Source organism: Bos taurus, chromosome 2, assembly GCF_002263795.3.
Source record: "Bos taurus isolate L1 Dominette 01449 registration number 42190680 breed Hereford chromosome 2, ARS-UCD2.0, whole genome shotgun sequence".
Taxonomy (NCBI): Eukaryota; Metazoa; Chordata; class Mammalia; order Artiodactyla; family Bovidae; genus Bos; species Bos taurus.
Genome location: NC_037329.1, coordinates 22,345,382 through 22,367,182, shown reverse-complemented (window position 1 = coordinate 22,367,182; position 21,801 = coordinate 22,345,382). Strand labels below are relative to the sequence as shown.

The following is a 21,801-nucleotide window of genomic DNA, read 5'->3' as shown; positions in this document are numbered from 1 at the left end:
AGAGTTTGGTTTTAGTCCTGGCTGTGTAAATAACTACTTTTGTGTTTTAGGGAGAGTCAGTTCTACTGGTAGTTTGTTACCATTTCTTGATTACTAATGAAGTTGAAAATCTCATATGTTTATTGGCCTTTGGTATTTCTTCTTAAATGATTTGCCTGTTATATTCCTTAGCCTGTTTTTCAAGTGATTCTTGATTGTTTAGCCCTTTGCCCCAAAGAGGCAAAAAATATGTGAATAACTTTGTTAGGTAGCAAATGTTTAATCTCATTTTATTTAACTTTTTTGTCAGACAAAAGTTTAAAATTTAGTAAAGTATATTTGTTACTGTAAGACATTTTGATTTCATGCTTCAGAAGGCCTGCCTCACCTCAAAATAAATATAACCTCTGCATTTTCTTCTAGTATGTATGTGTATATTTGGAAAAAATAGTTCTTTATATGGAATTTATTTTTGCAGGTGTTATGAAGTAGGGCTCTAACTTTTTCAAAGAGGTGACCAAATTGTTCTAATACCATTTATAAACAAAATACATTTTTTGTTCAGATATGGAATGCAGAGTTTCTTGAGGGGAAAAAATTTGCATACAATTTCATATTGAAGTACAGCTCAAAGTTAAGAATCATGATGGAGTTCTGCTCCATAATGGTTCAAATTTTCAAAATTATACTCACTTTTTATAATTCTCTACCAGTACCTACCCTCTAACTGATGGTAATTCATTAATAACTTGAAATTGCTCCTTTCAATAAGAATCCTGACTTTTTTAACCCCCTGTTGAAACAAGGAATCATGAGAAAATCTCTTTTCTTTTAGTTGTTCTTTCCCTTGAATGTTACTATTCTATTCCCCTGTTTAATCTGATAATGCTGGTCTTAAAAATAGAAGATCCAAATTCACAAAAATAGCTCAGCCAGTTTTCATCAGTCTTCCCTATTCACAATTAATATAAAAATTTCAATTGACCTGTTATTTGTCTTTTATGTTTCTTGCTTATGGACTAATACTACATATTTGTTATTGTCTTTTCTACTAAGAATAACTAATAGTTTGTGGTTAATAGATTAACTCAAACTAGAACAATGATTTTTCCCAAAGAATTTCATTCTTTCTTTGTCTAAAGAATAGAAGGGGAACTGAACCAGAAATTGAAACCAGAATGAACAAACCTTGTCTGTAGAGGTGATTTGGAATTTGGTTAGACTCGTGTGTGTGTGTGTGTGTGTGTGTGCATTCACATGCACATATGTGTCTGTGTATTTACTAATTTTTATTTTTCAATTGTTCAGGAAAAAGCCAAAACAATGTTGGACAACATGAGAAAACTGGAGAAAGAACTGTTCAAAGAGATGGAATCAGTCCTTCAAAACAAGCATCTTCAAGTGGATAAAATTGTTAATCTTCTTCATCAGTGTACAGAAGATGAAATTAGAATTTATAAGTCAAATGTTAGTTCTTAGTGATCACATAAATGGTCAGCAATCATCCTCAAAGTTAGAATCCATTACTTTGGTAAATAATATAAACTTAGTTTGAGCAGATCTGACTATTCTTTAATAGCATTCAAGTGATAGCATGGCTATTAAAACTACATATAGCTTTGATGAAATACTGAGAAAGGAAATAAGATTGGAATTGGACATATAGATCATGGATAGTCAGGTGTTGCTTCAGGTATTGATGTATACATTTTGTTAGCCATGATATCTTAAAAAAATCACAATAATGAAATGTCCAATTCTGCATAAAGCATGAAACATTAAAATAATGTATGCATTTATTAGTTACAGTAAGAAAGCAAATTTTTCTTTTTAGTGGAAAATATTGTCTCAACTAATAAATTTTTTGTGCTTTAGGCAAGTATTAGCCAGCTCTAGCAAAATTTTCTAGATTTACACATTGTTTTATTAGTGTTTTAATTATGCAAATTTTTTATTAAACTCAAACATGCTCTTTGTCAAGACTTAGCTGACCAGTGAGCTTTTTAGCTCTAATTATCTAGCATTCTCTCACCCATGCTCCTTACTTAGAGCTTTTCTGGGAGATCAGGACATGAAATAAGCCAAGACCCTAGGAGATACTGTTTTGGTGTCTCAAATCTCACATCTTTTACTTCTGTTCATTCAAGGAAAACAGGAACAGGAATGGGATCAGTTCAGTTCAATTCAGTTGCTCAGTCGTGTCTGACTCTTTGCAACCCCATGAACCACAGCACACCAGGCCTCCCTGTCTATCACCAACTCCCGGAGTTTACCCAAACTCATGTCCATTGAGTCAGTGATGCCATCTAACAATCTCATCCTCTGTCGTCCCCTTCTCCTCCTGCCTTCAATCTTTCCCAACATCAGGGTCTTTGCAAATGAGTCAGCTCTTTGCATCAGGTGGCCAAAATAGTGGAGTTTCAGCTTTAACATCAGTTCTTCCAATGAACACCCAGGACCAATTTCCCTTAGGATGGACTGGTTGGATCTCCTTGCAGTCCAAGGGACTCTCAAAAGTCTTCTCTAACACCACAGTTCAAAAGCATCAGTTCTTCTACATTCAGCCCTCCTTCTAGTCCAACTCTCACATCCATACATGACCACTGGAAAAACCATAGCCTTGACTAGACGGACCTTTGTTGACAAAGTAATGTCTTTGCTTTTGAATATGCTGTCTAGGTTGGTCATAACTTTCCTTCCAAAGAGTGGGATAGTGGTGATGAAATAGAAATATTAACATATTATAAACATTAAAATGCTATAATGTATAATGTGTTATGAGCATTATATATGAGTAATAGTATTTGTCCCCAAATTATAAAACTTTGTTAAAGTTACACAGAGATTACCAAGAAAGACTCAAAGTTGCAAATATAAACAAAAGAAAAATCCAACTCAAAATGACATGGTATTTATTGGTTTCTAGAAATTTCTATGTTAGGTATTTGATTATACTGTCATATTTATTGATCACTAGCTCAGATGTAGAGAATCTGCCTGCAGTGTGGGAGACCTGGGTTCAATCCCTGGGTTGGGAGGATCCCCTGGAGAAGGGAGTGAATGGCTACCCACTCCAGTATTCTTGCCTTGAGTATTCCATGAACAGATGAGCCTGGGGGTCTACAGTCCATAGGGTTGCAAAGAGTCGGATATGAATGAAGCAACTTAGCATGCACACACATCATTGCAATTAGGATTGTTAGTAAAATACTGTGTTACTATTATTGCTAAAGAGTGCTCAGAAATTTTTTAAAATTTTCTCTTAAAAATCATCTGAGAGCTTTTGTCTAACATAGGACTTCCATTACAAAAGAAAACTTTATCAAGTACTCAGTTAATTCTGGTTTGTCTTACATATAATTCAGGGATAGGTTCTTAAGTCATGAAGCACGTTAGCCAACCTCATGTGCCCCCTCTCTCTTTTTTAATATGTGAGGAAACAAAGGGTAAGCAGTGCAGTGGTTTATTGCGGCACAGAAATGTGAGTCTTATTTCTCTCTCTAGGGCCTGCATGTTTTCACTTTCTCCTTTGATACCATGCTAGACCAAACTAGCACCAGGCTCTTACCTGGACCACTGCAGTTAAGTTCTTCTACACCCATTTGTGCTCTTTATCTTCAGCCACGTGGGTCACTGCAGCCAAAATGACCTATTAAAATTTTAAATCTGGTCATGAATTTCCCTCCGATTTAAAAAAAATAGATTATTTTTAGAGCAGTTTTAGGTTTAAAGCAAAAGTAAGCAGAAGGTACAGAGTTGTCATGTACCCCTGTTCCTCTACCCTCCCTCTACCATCAACATGTCACACCAGAGTGCTACGTTTGTTATGCTTGATGAACCTACATTGACACATCATTATCACCCCAAATCCAGAGTTTACATTAGGGTTCACTCATTGTACACATGTACACATGTATAGTGACATGTATCTACAATTACAGTATCATACAGAACAGTTTCATCGCTCTGTCCTGTGCGTTCCACCTATTCATCCGTCCCTTCCCCTAACCCCTGACAGCCACTCGTTTTTCATTGTCTTTACAGTTTTGGCTTTTCCAGAGTATTATATAAGTGAAATTCTACAGTATATAGCCTTTGCAGATTGTCCCTATATCTTGGTAATATAAGTTTCCTCTATGTCTTTTCATGGCTTGATAGCTCATTTCTTTTTAGTGAGGAATAATATTCCATTGTCTGGTTATCCTGGTTGCTGACATCCACTACTGAAGGGCATCTTGGTTGCTTCTATGTTTTGGCAATTATAAATAGAGCTGCTGTAAACATCTGTGTGCAGGTTTTTGTGTAGACATGTTTTCAACTCATTTGAGTATGTACTCAGGAACATGAGTGTTGGATATCATGCTAAGAGTATGTTTAATTTTATAAGAAACTGCCAAACTGTCTTCTAAAGTGACTACTATCACTTTGCTTTCCTACCGGCAATGAATAAGAGTTCCTATTGTTCCACATCCTTGCCAACATTTGATGTTGTCAGTGTTCTGGATTTGGGCCATACTAATAGGTATGTCAGTTCACTTCAGTTGCTCAGTCGTGTCCGACTCTTTGCGACCCCATGAATCACAGCACGCCCATCACCAACTCCCGGAGTTTGCTCAGACTCACGTCCATCGAGTCGGTGATGCCATCCAGCCATCTCATCCTCTGTCGTCCCCTTCTCTTCCTGCCCCCAATCCCTCCCAGATCAGGGTCTTTTCCAATGAGTCAACTCTTCGCATGACGTGGCCAAAGTACTAGAGTTTCAGCTTTAGCATCATTCCTTCCAAAGAAATCCCAGGGCTGATCTCCTTCAGAATGGACTGCTTGGATCTCTTTGCAGTCCAAGGGACTCTCAAGAGTGTTCTCCAACACCACAGTTCAAAAGCATCAATTCTTTGGCGCTCAGCCTTCTTCACAGTCCAACTCTCACATCCATACATGACCACAGGAAAAACCATAGCCTTGACTAGACGGACCTTTGTTGGCAAAGTAATGTCTTTGCTTTTGAATATGCTATCTAGGTTGGTCATAACTTTGCTTCCAAGGAGTAAGTGTCTTTTAATTTCATGGCTGCAATCACCATCTGCATAGTAGTATCTCATTGTTTTAATTTGTATTTCCCTAATGACATATGATGCAAAGCACCTTTTAATATGCTTATTTGCCATCTCTGTATCTTCTTTGGTGAGATATCTGTTCAGATCTTCTGCTCATTTTTAGAAATTAAGCTGTTAATTTTCTTACTGAATCTAAAACTCTTTTAAAACAGTCACTGAGACAAGTCCCAATCCTTACCAACTATCAACAAGATTCTGCTCCCGTCTATCTTATTTATGCGTTTGTCATGGGTTTTTTTTTTAAGTTTCTATTCTGCTCTTTCAGTTCCTTGAATGTGCCCAGTCCCCTCATCATGACTACACCCTCTGCCTGCATCATTCATTTCATGTGCTCTTTAATAGAGAGTTCTGCTGAAGCATGACTTCCTTAGGGAAGTTTCCCCACACAAGGTTGGGTCTCTTGATACACACTTTCAGAGCCACATGAGAGCCTGATCACAAGTGTAATTAAATGTTTAACACCTCTCTCTCTCACAATTTTCCGCCACTGTTGTGTACTTAGTATTCAACATTATGTCTGGCACAAGGTAGATGCTCAATAAACATGTTAAATTAACATTTGAGGACTGATGGAAAAAATTTACACAGTCCTCTTTTCTGCTTGTAAAGTTGAGAATGTTAGCTAGACAATCCAGCTGTATAACTTGGAAGATAAGATAGCCTTTTATTAAGGTTGAGGTCAATCTGTTCCCTTTTTTCATAATCAAAATGGGAATAATAACTCCCCAAATAAAGACAAGAATTATTACATTAATGTTTATAAAATAGCCAATTAATTTATAAAACATTTTGGGAGACTTTATAAATCTGAAATGGTATTTGGGCTTTGGTCCTTGAGTGGGTAATTAATGCCTTGTGGTATATTTTAGAAAATTTAAGGTTTTCTTAAATTTCACGGGTTTCTTAAGAGTAAAAAATATAGTAGCTCAAATTAAGTGCTTTTTTGGTCAGTCCTTATGTGGTTTATTATTTACCATTACATAATAAACCAAGGGAATAATCTAATAAATGAGTATTTTAGAGAAAGCGAGTTCGATCTTTGATGAAAACATCAATTTATATATTAATTTTTAATGAAAATATTTACCATAGAAATAATTATGCCACCTAGAATTTTGGAAATCTAGTTCCTATTTGTAATTTTGCTCTAAAACAGGTTTTGCAGAGTGAATGTTTTCTCTTTTAGGCTTTTATCATAATAATTGGAGAAATTTATTATCCTGTCTTTTCCTGAAAAACGGTGATATTTCTGATCTTGTTTCCAACCATAACTCAATCACCTGACCATCTAGTTTAGTGATCCAAATTAATTTAATATTATACATGATATGAGGTATGATGGGGCAAAACTAAGCTGTATTCTGCTGCATAGCAAATGTGACATAATACTTTTACATTATTTTTGTGTTTTTAGTAGTTTACTGATCATTAATTATTATTCTTAAAATGACAAAGCTCATTTAACCTTATTCTAAAAAATACTGAAATTTAAACACAAGTTAGGCATGGAATTACACATTGATAACAGAAAAGAACAACTGATCATGCTGAAGATTAGTATAAAAGTGGCAGCTTTTAATCAAAATTGTATTGGATAAGTTTTCCAGCTGTGACCCTACATATTAAAAATTATGAAAAAAATAAATATGTGAGGACTTTAATGTCATACTGACTCATGAATAAAAGGTGCTTATTGAGTGCATCCTTGGGCAAGGTCCTGTGCACAGGTCCCATTGGGTCATGAAGGATAGTCAGCCTCAAGAGATCCGCTTAAGGAAACATTGAGAATCTATAGAAAAGACCTCTCTGACGGCTTCTGCATTATTTGGATTACTCAAAGAAAAGACACTGGCAAAGCAAGTTAAAATAGGTATTTTATTGAGAAACTTGCTGTCAGTGAGCAAGTAAAAGTTACAAATATTTTTATTTAATAAAACTAGCATATCCTTAATTCTAAAAACATCTCTTAAAAACTTCCATTATCTGAAACTGCAGATCTTTCTGAGTCAGGGTTTCTTTTAGTGCTTCCATGGAAAAAGATGCTTCCAATTCCCTTCATGCAAATAACATGTGTAATATGACCTGTTCACAAGCAAAACAAATTCCCCACTTGAGTTTGTGTTGCTTGCATGCATATGAATTAGTATCTTTATTGCTATCACTCTAAGTCTCCTGGTACAGCAGTGAGGCTTTATGCTTACTCCTGAGCATTCTGAGAGTTATTATGTGGTCATTAAAAAAAAAAGTTACGTAGCAAGACAGTTCTGCTGAAAACCCCATTCCCTTATTAAACTTAAAATTGGTATAGATTAATACTACACATTAATGTGTAATTTACTCGTTAAATACCCTAGGCTTCCATGCAGGGTTTTTTTTGTTGTTGTTGTTACATTTTGTTGCATTAAAAAGGCAGTGATTTAACCCTATAAATTATTTTCTAAATGGCCTTTACATATGACACTAAAAAGTATGAGACAAATAAATATTTGAAACAGTTTTCAATAAGTTAAACCAGTACTGACACCTAGCAGTTAAGTAGAGGTTCAAAGGTCATGCGAATAGATGTCTCTTTAATTGACCGAAGGTAAAGCTTATCTGAGGGCAACATTTAATAATTTTCAAATGTATAAATTTTTATACATGGATATTTAAAACTAAATTGTATATGTAACAGTAGGATGTTAGGTAAAGAATTTAAAAATCTCGACTTGAATTACATAGTTTCTCTTCTTTTTAACTGCAGGGAAAAGGTATAGGGTTATCCTTCTGCTCTGAGATGCTTTGTGCAAACACCAGAAATGATATTTCACATGGCAATAATTTTGTTGGCAAATTTAAATGCATCTGCTCAAATTATTATTTTTAGTACAAAAGTTAAAGATTAGACTACACTTCTGTTGATGGATTTTAGAGATAATAATATTTATGGAGGTTTTTATTCCCCTCCTAATGGCACAGATTACTATTTTGGATAGCAAAGCAAGAGAAGATGAACCTTAAAAAAAAAGTGCTTCTAGTTTTTAATGAGTACTATTTGCCGAGGAAAGGGGAAAAATAGAATAAGAAGGCCTCTCATTACAATCATTAAACTTCTTTTAGGAAATGCTATCAATAAGTGCAAAATGGTCATAATTTAAGGACCATATCCCCCCAGCAGCACACCTGCCAAACTTGGCAATTTAAAAGAATAGTAAATTGGATGTTGATTTTGAAATTATAGCACACAGTTGAAGAAGCAATGTTTTAAAATGTTGACATAATTATAGTAATTACTATATTCATTATCAGAACTTTAAATTTTGATTTGGTTCTCTTTTTTCTAAGTCAGTTTTCTGTGTGTTACACATACACGTAAAATCACAGAATATTAGCATGGAGTGGGAACATGTCAATTTTTACAGAGAGGCAACTGAGGCTCAGAAACGTGGTGATTTGCCAAAGGTCCCACAGCTAATAAGTAACAGATCTGAGGCTAAAGTATGACTCCATGTGGGCTTGTCTCCTTCGTAACTTAGGTCTTAGGGGATGGGGATGAATGCTCAATTTCTTTGTATTTTTCCTGCTGGGGAATGTCCGCATTAATAGTGGGAGGACTCTGTTTAGGACTCTTCTGAAGAAATCTATAAAACAAGTACTCATCCCGAAATTCATATTCATTGGTGATATGCTGGATGACTCCCCCTTGCACCAGTCTATCTCCGTATATCACAGCTTCCCCACGGTCAGAGGCGAGGCCAACTTCAATGAGCCAGTTCACCAAGTCACAGCCACAGAAGGTCCCGGCAGAAGTCTTTGCACCACACCTGTATGTCAAAGGAATGATTCACCCATGTGTTCTGTAAATCTGGTATCAGAACTGCATGATGGAAGACAAGCCAGGAAAAACAGGAGACAGGGAAAGACAGCATGATAGTTAAGAGGTGACAGGGATGAAACTATTCTGAATATAAAGGGTTTGTTAAATCGCCTAACCCTAGAAAGATCTACCAGAGGAAAACAAAATATGCCATGCTTGTGAAAACAGAAACACTTAATGACTTAGATAATGTAACTGCATCAACAGAGAAATATTCTTTTTATAGTAGATGGTCTTTTATGATCAGATGAGTTCTGTAGATACCTATTACATATTTTATAAGTTATACTCTTAGTTAAAATACATAATTGTTTCAGGAACATTAAATAATATTTTTGAAAGTTCTCCCATGGATGGAGGAGCCTGGAAGGCTACAGTCCATGGGGTCGCTAAGAGTCAGACACGACTGAGCGACTTCACTTTCACTTTTCACTTTCATGCATTGGAGAAGGAAATGGCAACCCACTCCAGTGTTCTTGCCTGGAGAATCCCAGGGATGGGGGAGCCTGGTGGGCTGCCGTCTATGGGGTCACACAGAGTCGGACATGACTGAAGTGACTTAGCAGCAGCAGCAGCAGCAAAAAGTGACAATTTTTACTAAGTTACTCAAATCAAACCTTAATATTTTCTGCTTATCACAGTGCCCACAAATAGCCTTCATGTCCTGAGCAAAATAATCTTATTGATATGATAGGAATTTGTTGCCTTATGAAGCAGGGAAAGGATAAGTGAGATCTGTCTTGCTATAAATATAAGATTTTTTTTCATAGTTGTTGACTCTATTCCCCACACTGTACATTTCATCCCTGTGATTCATTTATTTTGCAACTGGGAGTTTGTACTTCTTAATCTCCCTCACCTACTTTCTTCCCTTCACCCTTCTCCCCTCTGGCAACCACTTGTTGTCTGTATCTATGACTCTGTTGTTTTGTAATGCTTGCTCATTTGTTTTGTTTTTTTAGTTTCCACATATAAGTGAAATCAAACAGTATTTATCTTTCTCTATCTGACTTATTTCACTTTGCATAATGCCCTCCATGTTGTCACAATGGCAAGATTTCATTCTTCTTTTGTGGCTGGGTTATATTCTATTGTGTATATATATGTATACACTATATATATTCACACACACACACAGTATCTTCTTTATCAATTCTACTGAGGGACACAGGTTTGTTTGTTGTTTTTTTTTTTAATATCTTGGCTATTGTAAATAATACAGCAGTGGACAAAGGAGTGCACATTCCTTTTCTAATTAGTGTTTTTAATTTTTTGGGGGTAAATACACAGAAGTGGAATTGCTGGATCATATGGCAGTTCTATTTTTAATTTTTGGAGGAATTTCCATAAGATTTCTCAGATTATTTTTAATTTTTAAATTATAAACCTACTTCTTAATTATTTAAATTTTGTCTTCCTAATGCAAATACATGAATCTGTCCACAAGCATTAGTCAAGCTGTAAAACCTAAAGTGCTTGACAATAGGAAAACAGTGGCTGAAAAATCAAGATGAAATGAGAAACAGGTGACAAAAACTTTTAAAACATTTAATCATGAATATAAATTAGCATTTCATATAAAAATTAAAAAGTTAATACACATGAAACAATTTCTCAAGTACATAAATATTATTGTAACATCAGTATTTTACTTAGTAATAGGATATCTTAATTTATGCTTTGCAATGACAAACATCACTTTGAACAAAAGCCTGAATATTACATCCCAAGTCTGAGCCTTCTTCCTGCTTGTTGATTTTAAATATATAGCCCTACACCTTCTAATCCGGACACCAGCTGCTTCATATTTGCTTCTGAGGACTGATCAGGCAGTACAACTGCAGTCTAGGAAGTTGTGCAGAGTGACAGAGGACTGGAGCCAGCCTGTGCCCGTTCACCATCTGGGACGGAGGCAGCCTGGCAGCCCTGCAAATGGCAAGAGCTATGCTTCCTAACAGTCAGCAGTCAGAGTGGGCCTGGTGGAGCTAACACAGAGTTCCCTCTCTCAATTTGAAAAAGCAATTTTAAATTGTTGAAACTATCCATAGATTGTACTTTGAAATCATTGTGTTTGGCCCTTTAGGGGTGGGAAACTCATTTTTATTCATAGTTTACCATTCCCAGAAACTAGGCTAGGCCCATTACATAGATTTTGTTATCTAATGCAAACAACCCCCAAGAGCTAGATATTTTAAAGAGGAAGAGAATTAAGGTTTGGAGAACTGAACTTGCCCAATGTCACACAGCTAGTAATCTCCCACAAAGTGACAGATCCAGGGACTGAGGTTTAGTGTTGGTCTCCACCCAGTGAATCCCCTTTCTACTAGCTGAATCAGGATACCTTCTGGTTCTAATGAAATATAGGGGCAGAATATATGTAAATAAATTATCCTGAATGGTAATTTTCATAGATTTTCAACTTTTCAGTTACAGAAAAAAAAGTATTAGCTTCTTTATATCATGTTCTGTTCTTTTCCTGTTTTTCGACAACCAAATATATTGGCACTAGAACATTTGCTTATTCTTTCCTGCTGTATACTCCATGCCTGAGGATTAGAAGAATAAATATGATGTCAAAGACTAAAGATTAGGGCTTGAGGTCAAAAAATAAGCAGCAGAATTAATTAAAAGACAGAAATTTCACTTTACTTTCTTGATAATATCATTAGTAATATGAAGTAGCATATTACTAGCATATCCTTAGGAGATAGGGAATATAAAATCACTTCTAAATACAAAATTCAAAGTTTCGTGAGAGATATTAATGGCCAGCATGAACTGAATGTTAATATTCTGCTATATTTTGGTTCATTCTAAAGTTTCCATATTTTATATGGAAATCATAAATGGCATTTAAAAATGTAAAAATTCAAGTTATATGGCTTTTATAAATGCTGTTTCTTAAACTATAAACTGACCTATAGCTATTTTAAATTTTATGTGTATATGTGTTATTGAAAATAACAAAGTTAGTTACAAGCATGTTAGCCTATCACAAACCAAAATTAATCATCTAATATATAATTATCTAGAACCTGTACTTACCTTCTTTCCTTCACAATGTTTTGGATACAGAGGTCACGGTGATAATGGATAAATTGTTGACAGGTCATTTTTATTTCCTCAGGAACAGAAGAATCCTTATTTTCTGCTGTTTCTTTACTGTTCCATAGGAATTCAAGTCTGAAAACCAAAAATTTTAGGATGAAATTTTTTAGGAAAGAAAAGCCCTGAGAGAGCTCCTTCTTGCTTATCACTCCGTCAATATGGCTGTTCCAAAGCTATCATTCACCACAGCTGTCATTTACAACACCCAGACATCTTAGTCTCTGAAGCAGAAATATATTTAACCAGCATTTAGTTTCCTGTTCAGAGCAGGCTTGGGCAGAAGACTTGAACATTTTATAAACCCTCTAGACATGTTTGAACTATTTCAGGATCTACCAAAAAATGAAGTTCCTTATTCTACATTCTGTAGTTTTAAAATGCAAAAATAATATACAGCGATCAAGCGATTTAATTTAATTTATTTTTTTTTTTTTTTTTTTTTTAGTAGGTTTTTTTTTATTTTTTTTTTTATTATTTTTTTTTTCTCTAATTTTATTTTTAAACTTTACATAATTGTATTAGTTTTGCCAAATATCAAAATGAATCCGCCACAGGTATACATGTGCTCCCCATCCCGAACCCTCCTCCCTCCTCCCTCCCCATACCATCCCTCTGGGCCGTCCCAGTGCACCAGCCCCAAGCATCCAGCATCATGCATCGAACCTGGACTGGCAACTCGTTTCCTACATGATATTTTACATGTTTCATTGCCATTCTCCCAAATCTTCCCACCCTCTCCCTCTCCCACAGAGTCCATAAGACTGTTCTATAAAATTTTAATTTACCAGAGAGACAAATAATGGGATATAGAGTAAAGAACAATTCTCTTTTGCCAACCCAGACAGCAGATCTGTTGACTCTCTTAAATGATCCACATCATGAAGCTAATGACTAAGCGCAGTGACTTTCCTATTACGCCTTCTTCTTTCTTCAAAGCATTGTGACCAACCCTAGCAGCTACATTTCAATAATGATGATGGAAAAAAGGAGAAGAACAGGAACCATTTACTGGGCACTTTTATATAGCCTATAAGATAAGTTCCACTAGCACTTCTAGTTTCTATTAATTTTGACTTTGAAAACAAACAAGGAAGTACAAAATTTCTCCCCCATCCCCACTTCCTCCTACCACGAAGGTGAAGTGTTCCCACTTCATTATTTTTCACAAAGAAATTCCTGACCTGAATTCAAGAAACTCTTCACCAAGCCAGTTTTAAAAAATGAAATTTAAAAAGAAGAAAACTTGAGTTTTCTATAAATTGTCAGTGTAATAGAAAAATCCTGTTGTCAAAGGAGAAAGACAACCAAATATAGACCTTTGGGAGCATACCGCCTCTTATTTCCATTTGCAAATACATTTTCAAGTTTCATTTTATTTTATATAGTTAATGGCATAGACAGAAGTCAGTTTTCATCAATTCCTATTAAAATGCAAATTACAATGTTGGATTATTGACAGCTCTTCTGACATTTTCCCTGCAGTTATATATAACAAATATGTGAATCAACAGAAAACCTTTCTATGGTGCTTAGGTTAACCATTCTGTAGTCTCCTAGAAGTTTCTAAAGGCTTAATTAAACATTTAAGTATCTTAATAAATGGCTTTGTCATTACCTTTACAGTTATAGCTTTATTTCAAAACTAAAATTACCTTCTTTTGAAAGGTAGGATGATTAAATGTTTGTCCAATCCAAAGATGCCAAAGGAAATAAACCCCTATGGAAGGAAAAAAAGGTTATTATTTTATGAGCTCTACAATAAAAGTTTAAGACAGAAATGAAAAACTTTAGTGCTTGGGGAAGTAAACCTCTGTTGATTAGAGCAACATTTTAAATAGAACACACAGGCAGACTCTATAAAGTTCAGTGCCTGATGGCAGGTACAGTTGACTCTATATCCACAGGTTCTGCATCTACGGGTTCAACCTACTGTGGGTCAAAAATATTTGGGGAAAGAAGTTCCACAAATTTCCAGAGAGCAAAAGTTGAATTTGCTGTGTACTGACAACTATTTACATAGCACTACATTGTATTAGGTGTTATAAGTAACTTAGAGATGATTTAAAGTAAATGGGAGGATGTACATAGGTTGTATGCGAATACTATGCCATTTTATATGAGGGACTTGAGCATCCATGGATTTTGGTACCTAAGGGTGTGTCCTGGTGCCAAGCCCCCTCGGATACTGAGGGATGGTTTTATGGTATTTGGCTGCCTCTTCCCAATCATCTTTCCTGCTAATTATGATGGGTGATATGAGTCCTGGGCAACCACACTAGCAAGCTAGCTTACTGGAGAAAAATGAAAACATTTAAGGGCTGTGGATCTTTTTGCCCCTTTCTGAAAAGAAAAGAAAATATCTCCCATTATGCTTAAGTACTTCTTTATTATTTTTCTGTTAAAACTTCAGAGACAATAGAATTAACAAGTGCTATAGTGTCTGATTAAAATGAAGTAACTGAACAAAAGTTATGTGAAATGAAATTGGCTACTGCTTAGGGAAAGAGTTTGAAGAATTTGGGCATAATGAGGCAAACTAGCACCAGCTATTAGCCACACAGCAGGACGATCAGGACTGCCTGGGAAGTTGGGAGGCTGGGAACTGCCATCTGTCAGGCACAGCAGGGTAAGGATCCTCGTGCAGGTTGGCGTGGGCGAGATGAAGAATGCAGTGACATGAAGAATCTGTCTGTCTGCACTTCACATTATACACTACCAGAAAGGAATGATCCTACTACCACACCTCCCCAGGAGGAAAATGGAATGGGAGCAGGTTTTGTATCTCTCTCCCTTCTTTGAAGCACTTCAACCATAAGCTGTGGGGGCCGCATTTCAAACGCAACATTCCTGGCAGTAGCTTCTGTTTGTGAAGCTCTGTGAGTCCCAGTCCTGGAATGGCTCAGCTTGGAGTGGGCTTTCTGAATGCAAGATACTGAGTAAGACTATGATTTTTCAACCTAGTATTTTATAGTTCAGACTGTAAACAGTACCACAGTGAGGTGGACATCAAGGAGTCCTTGGCATGCTCATGTCTGACTATAATAAATGGATAGGTCACTCGTCTGTCTAAATATGCATGTTATATACTAATACATGTTAACTAAGTCATATGGCCAATTATTTCAGGTTTAATAAGCAAACCCAGTGATTTCAAGTACTGTATTTTTTCAACCTGATACTTAATCTGGGGACTAATATTTTCTAATTAAAAAGCAAGGGATTGAAGTGGAATAAAAATGTCTAGTTTTCACATAAAAATATTTTCCCATTATGCAAAATATCATTTATTCTTTTTTTAAATATTTACTTATTTATTTATATTTGGCTGCTCTGGGTGTTCTTTGCTACACAGAGGCTTTCTCTAACTGTGGTGAGCAGGGGCTACTCTGTAGTTCTAGGGCTGTAGTTCTACTCTGTGGTTCTAGGGCTTCTCACTGCAGTGGTTTTTCTTCTCGCAGAGCCCAAGCTCTAGGGCATGTGGGCTTAGCTGCCCTGATGTATGTGGGATCTTCCCGGACCAGGGATCAAACCCGTGTCCCCTGCACTGGCAGGCATATTCTCAACCACTACACCACCAAGGACACCTTCATTTATTCTTAAATCTTCAATGGAATTTTAATTTCTAATTTTTAAACTAGGGGGTAAGAGTCTACTTCACAGATATTATTGTGATGTTTAAATGAAATAATTAATGTAAAATGCTTAAAATGTTTGGCATATGGTACACTCTGAGGGAATCGTATCTACTATCCTTGGTCAAATTTTATTTATATGCCGCATGATTTTTTAAAAGAGAATATAAGTACCTATAGTTCAAGAAACAACAAAATGTAAATGAAATGTTGTGCATTTAAATAAGTGACTAAACTAAAGGCTCAAAGAAGTTAAGTCATTTTCCCAAAGTAACTTCTTAAGGCTACAATGAAGTTTAAAAAGAACTTGGAACATCTTGTCCCTGCTTAAATTACCATCCTTTATCTCAAAACCAAAGCAAAAAACTATTTGGTATTTCTGACTGAAACACTCAGTGTGCATTCTGATGACTTTAACCAATATAATAATTCATCTCTACTAGGAGATAGGCAGCAGCTGTCAGCTGTCACGCATACCAGCAGCTGGCAAACAAACGAAACCCTTTTGATTTAGAAGAAAACAACAACATCCGTACTACCACCTCCTAATCAAACCATCCAGGAAAACAGAAACTCCTCAACGTTCTCAGTAAATAAATACCTGGCCAAAGTTAAACACAGCACAGAAAAACTGTAATTCAACATATAGTCTCCCAGGCTCTTGGTTGAATAGCCACCATAAACAACTGGAAAGATTCTGTAAAGGAAGGAGAAAATAGGACTTTAAAATGAAGCAAGCTGATCATTTCTCTCTATCCAGAACATAGTACAATAATTTATCTACTTAATAATTAGGAAGAAAAGGACTAAAGGGAAAAACACCCAAGAGAATACAGAGGCTTTGTCTTTCAAACACGAGGTTTAAACCTCTCTTCTTGACAGGTGTCATTCAAACAGCATCTATTCTGATCAGATTTGAAGAAAGAAGACATGAGCCATAATACAGAAGCTTACATAATACATCAGGACTTCAACTAGCCTAAGACAGGTCTGATTTTAAAATTAGTTTTACACAGGGAAAACAATCACATCACCGAGCAGCAATTCTTGGCACCATTTCTTAATTTTTGATTTTTGTTCTTAAACAGCAGCTAAAATGGTGCTGGCTGATACGATTCTATGTAACAAGCATTGCAGTGTGGAAAGTGTAAGAGAGTTTCTTCATAGGTTACATGGTCCATTGCCTATCACTAGGCTAGTTATACTTGAACCATCACAAAGAATTATATAATAACTAGTAATTCACAAAAGAAGACTTTGTAGAACTAATTTTTAAAAATGCTTTGATAATCAAATGCATTTTAAAATGAAGTGCTATATTTCACTTATAAAATTATCAAGTAAAAAATTTGTAATAGTCAATGTTGGTGAGAGTACTTTACAAACCTATACTACTCCTTTGGAAAACAACTTAATAGAATGCATCCAAAGACACAAAAATATTTATGCTATTTAATCCAGGTTTTCCAACTTTTGAGAATCTATGATAAGGAAATATACTGCATTGAGATGTTTATTAGTGAATTCTAAAAATCTAGGAACAATCCATAAGAAAATGATTGAATTGTAATGCATATCCTCTATAGTTTATTGAGGAGCTATTTAAAGTAACAATTAGAACACTTTTGCAGCAACATGAAAATGTTTGATATAAGTCACAAAGCAGGACATAAATCTGTATGTATTATTAGAACCATGAAAACTATTAAAAAAGGGAAGGTAATAGTATGATGGATATTTTTCCTCTTTTCTCTATGGTATCCATTGTACGAAGTCCTTGTATTATTTTCATAATGTAAAATTATTTTTAAAAGTTTATTTGTCTGAGGACTGTCTTCTGAGAGACCATGTAGACATTTATCTACTGAAGTCAGTCAAGGAATAACTTAGGACTAAGTAGCCTTGTATACATCACAGACATAACTGGTTTTACTCCAAATTCTAGGTTCAGAGCATAGGATGAATAAGTATTCAAAGCAAAATGAGTTACTGAAGCACTTAAGCAACAGAGTAATGTGAATTACTCATTCTTCTTCCTCCCAAAACATTAGCTCACGATTAGGAGATGCTAGTGCTGCAACTCCCCTGGGAAGGAGCAACCAAGTTTCTCCCAGATGCCTGGAAAAAACCTTTGTCAAACATTTAAAGAAATGGCTCCCAAACAAAATCAAAAGAAACATTTACAGCAAACAGGCCAATAATGAGAAGTAAACACAGCAACACATGTCGAGTCAGTTGCTGGTCTCCACTGTGTAGATACTGCTCCTCTTCCTGGGCTAATATGCAGCTCTGGGAGTTACAGCGACTCACACAATGTTCATCTATAAAACAGTAAGCACAACAATTTGTAATCAGAGCTTTTTATTTGAATGCATTTTAAATTCATAATGACTTCCTAAGCAAACCACTACATATGCACATTCTCAGCTCAGAATCAGTATATTATTTTAGATGAAGTCTAAAGAAGGCTCCTTCGTGTTGTTTTAGGAGAGTTCTACTTGTAGAGTGTTTTTATCCAAAAAATACAAATAGATGCAATAGTTCCCTTCTACATTATTCGACAGTGTAACACACACACATGCGCACACAAATTTTTAAGGCTAATTTAAAAACAAGTTTCTCCTGTTATATAAATCTACCTCTTGGTATGAATATCCTATATTGGCTAATAGCAAAGCAAATTTACCACTTGCCTTTCATAAAAAGTTTAGAATTTGCTTAGAAAAGATCTTTAAGGAACCAAATAAAAAATATTATACACTTTGTTCTGTTTGCATATGGAAGCAAGTCCAAATCATAAGCGTGACTTTTCTTTGGCCAAAAAGAGAAGTGAGAAGTCTTTCACAAGAAACCTTTATTCTGTTACCTCAGCTCCCCTATATCAATGGCATCAAAAGTAGGAGAAAACATTTTTACAAAACAGATGCTAGTCTAACATACAGTCTATCACAAAAAGTCAGGGCTTAAAAAACACCATTTTACAGCCCTTACCTTCAAGCTTACAAAAACTGTATTTCCTAAAGCCTCTTTTTAGAAAAGAACATATACAAGCATTAAACATAGTATGACATAATAGTAATAGCCTGGATGAAAGTTCACACAAAATAAAGGTTAATAGCAAAAAGAAAGTAGGCTGCCGAACTGTTTATATAGTATGATCCTGTTTTATAACAGTTATTTGTGTATATCTTGGTGTTGAAAAATTCTAGCCGTGTATATAATAAACTTGGTCTTAAAATATTATGTACAAATATGATAAAAATGCATAAAACCCATTTTACTATCTTTTATCTGCATTTTTACATATTGCAATATTTGTTTTCATAAAATATGATCAGAAAATCTAAGAAGTTCCTATATTAAACAGGTTTTTTCAGGAATCAGCATATTAATGGAGAAATGATATAAGCAAATTGTAACAGGATTCTGGGGGGGAAAAACCCTCCACCTGGGTTGATGAGTCAAATCACATGTTGAATTTGTCAATGGACCTTACTATTAGGTATATTGTGTAGGAAGGAAAAAGTAAGGAGTAAAGCCTTGGGAATTCTGATGTAAAGAAATATTAGCTTTAGAAAAGGGGCACACAAGTAACTTGAAACACCTGTAACTGGATACCAAGAGAGGTTTCCTGCTGAATGTAAGTGAAGGCTCAATATCTGCCCGAACAATAATACAACAACTGCTGCTGCTACTATGCTTATCTTTAAGTTTTTATTTATTTATTTTTGGCCGCACTGCACAGCTTGTGGGATCTTCCCCAACCAGGGATTGAACCTGGGCCACCATAGGGAATGGCCAGAATTCTAACCACTAGGTCACCAGGGAAGTCCCTGTTTCCACGTTTAATAAGCATTTCGTTTGTACATTACTCACTGTGCTAAGTGATTAGCATGCATCATTTCTTATTATATTTGCAACATTTTTAAAATATAAAAACATTTGGCAGCAAAACAGCTGACATGCTCCATCATAAAGAGGACTTTGTGGGGTTTCTTTCTCTACTTTGATTTTTAAAAATAGGCATAACTGACTGAAGGTACATTGCAATTTACATATATTCAGTTGTTTTAAATAATTTGAAATTCAGACCATAAATGTGATTCAGTCTGTTTATTAGTCTATACGTCAAAAGGTTATTACTTTTAAAGATTTTTATTATTTTATAAGAAAGGGCATATTTTAAAGCATATGGATTCAAAATGTAATTAAGCACTAACTAATTAGTCTTGGCCCTGGGGGAATGGAGTGGGGAAAAGTCTCAGCTTCTAAAATGAGATGCCAAAGAGAAAATAATGATCCTTAGGGCAAACTTCTTGGAATTACTACTCGGGTTAAATTTACTGGAGAATTTCCATGCAAATAAAAAAAATAATAAATACCCTATCTGTGCACAATTATTGTATTATTTGCACTTTCTTCCATCTTATGAGAATATTCTCAAACAGTGTAGCTTCTATAGAAATTCTATGTAGAGTTCTTTTAAGGCATAAGATTAAAAAATCGTTTGTTCCTTAGGCTCATCCTCATAGCCTAGAGGCACTTACTTTTCTCAAATGAAGGAGTCACAGACCCACTGGTGGTTATGTCTGCTACTGGCTCCGTGGATGGGCAGCATAATTCACCATTTCCCATAGAGCAGGAGCAGCAACCTATATAGATAAAATATAGGTTGTGATGGGAGAGTCCAATCACAAAAAAATGGACAATGTAAAGAGATGCCAAATAAAACAACCCCCCCCCCAAAAAAAAAAACAAATCCCCGAATTCATTTATATACACACAGAGATTTTCCATACAGCCTCAATGTATGGGTAACTATCAAAAAGTATTTAAATGTGCTTATGTATAAATTAACATTTAAGGAGTGTCAGACAAAGGATCAGCCCCTTTACATACTGCCTCTTCTTTGTATAAGACAAAGAAAATGTTTTTGTTTGTTCTCCAGCTGTTATCTTTGGAACACCAGGGAATTCCCATAATTAATTAAATTTTTTTAAGGAAGACGTTTTTATCCATGCTATGTTATTAGTTTCCAGTGTGTTTTGGGAAATAAGAATTTGACCACTTTCCTAAAATACAGCTTTGATTTCACTACTCCTTGGATGAATTCTAGTTTGACACAGAATTCATCCAAACCCTCTTCTCTTCTAAGTTTAGCTCAAAACTCACTTCTTTCAAGAACATGTCTTCTACCAGTTTAGAAGATGCAGTAAAAGCAATTGTATTCTTTTTTATTTTTAGATATAGGCTGCTGAAACTCTCTTGCTGGTTTTTAGGTAGATTGGTTTATAGAAGTCACACTGAGACACCTACCATAGAGCTGTAATTTTACTCTGTATATTCAGAGAACTGCATAGTGTCCTTTAAAACATCACACTCAGACATGGACACGGTGCTCCTTGATATGGATTGTAATAGAATAACTTCAGTGATAAACTGTATTAGAGCTTAATGTACTAAAAAGCTTAATTCATAGGCTGAAACGTTCACTGATAATACGCTCTAATTTTTCAGTAGTGTCATTAAAAATAAAAAAAAGATTTCAAAGTATAAAAACAATCATCTATAATAAAACTATTACAAATGTCTTTCTAAATTTAAGATAATGATGCCACAGAATAATTGAAAAGAAAACATCTGGCTCTGCCTCTTATCTTCAGAACTTGACGGCTTAAATCCACTAAGATAAATTGTTAACAAAACAGATATAAAGCCAGCCCATTCCAAGGACATATGTGTAGGGAACATACACATATAGCAGTTTTCCCCTTCAAACATGAGCCTTCTTATTTATGTGTGTGTGTGTGTGTTTGTTGCTCAGTAATACACCACACTTATTATCTTTTCATTCTACCCTTTGACCTCCTTCATAGAGCATTTCTCCTATGCTCTACTCCCCACCTCTGGCAACTATCAATCCTGTTCTCAGTATCTATGAGCTTTCCCCACCCCGCAAAGATTCCACATATAAGAGAGATGATATTGCCTTCTCTTTTATTAACTGAACCTTTGATCTCATATTAAAGTAGGTTAATTTTCCTTTCAATTATAATTCCATGTCACGTGTCTCTGACAAATGTGTAGCGAGGGGCAGAGGGGAGTGAACTAT

The 21,801-nt window shown here is 35.4% G+C and overlaps 2 protein-coding genes across 5 annotated transcripts in view; one reads left to right on the top strand and one right to left on the bottom strand.

Annotated features, from left to right (window-relative positions):
• The window catches only part of SCRN3 (secernin 3), a 36,862-nt gene extending 30,103 nt beyond the window's left edge, over positions 1 to 6,759 (top strand). The window contains exon 9 of one of the 2 annotated variants that reach the window (XM_059893080.1): positions 1,288 to 6,759. In XM_059893080.1, the coding sequence (XP_059749063.1) occupies positions 1,288 to 1,458 (171 nt within the window). In that variant the 3' untranslated portion in view covers positions 1,459 to 6,759. 2 annotated transcript variants of the gene reach the window in all.
• A 190-nt stretch (positions 6,760 to 6,949) lies between these two features.
• Positions 6,950 to 21,801, bottom strand: part of GPR155 (G protein-coupled receptor 155) — a 40,550-nt gene continuing 25,698 nt past the window's right edge. For 2 of the 3 annotated variants that reach the window (XM_005202384.5, XM_002685317.7), the window contains 6 exons: positions 20,237 to 20,341; positions 17,874 to 18,010; positions 16,291 to 16,386; positions 13,710 to 13,774; positions 11,995 to 12,132; positions 6,950 to 8,896 (listed from right to left, as the gene is read on the bottom strand). In XM_005202384.5, coding sequence (XP_005202441.2) covers positions 8,605 to 8,896; positions 11,995 to 12,132; positions 13,710 to 13,774; positions 16,291 to 16,386; positions 17,874 to 18,010; positions 20,237 to 20,341 — 833 coding nt within the window. In that variant the 3' untranslated portion in view covers positions 6,950 to 8,604. Of the gene's footprint in view, positions 8,897 to 10,476; positions 11,496 to 11,994; positions 12,133 to 13,709; positions 13,775 to 16,290; positions 16,387 to 17,873; positions 18,011 to 20,236; positions 20,342 to 21,801 lie in introns of those variants that run through there. The other variant, XM_005202385.5, reaches the window with a different exon arrangement.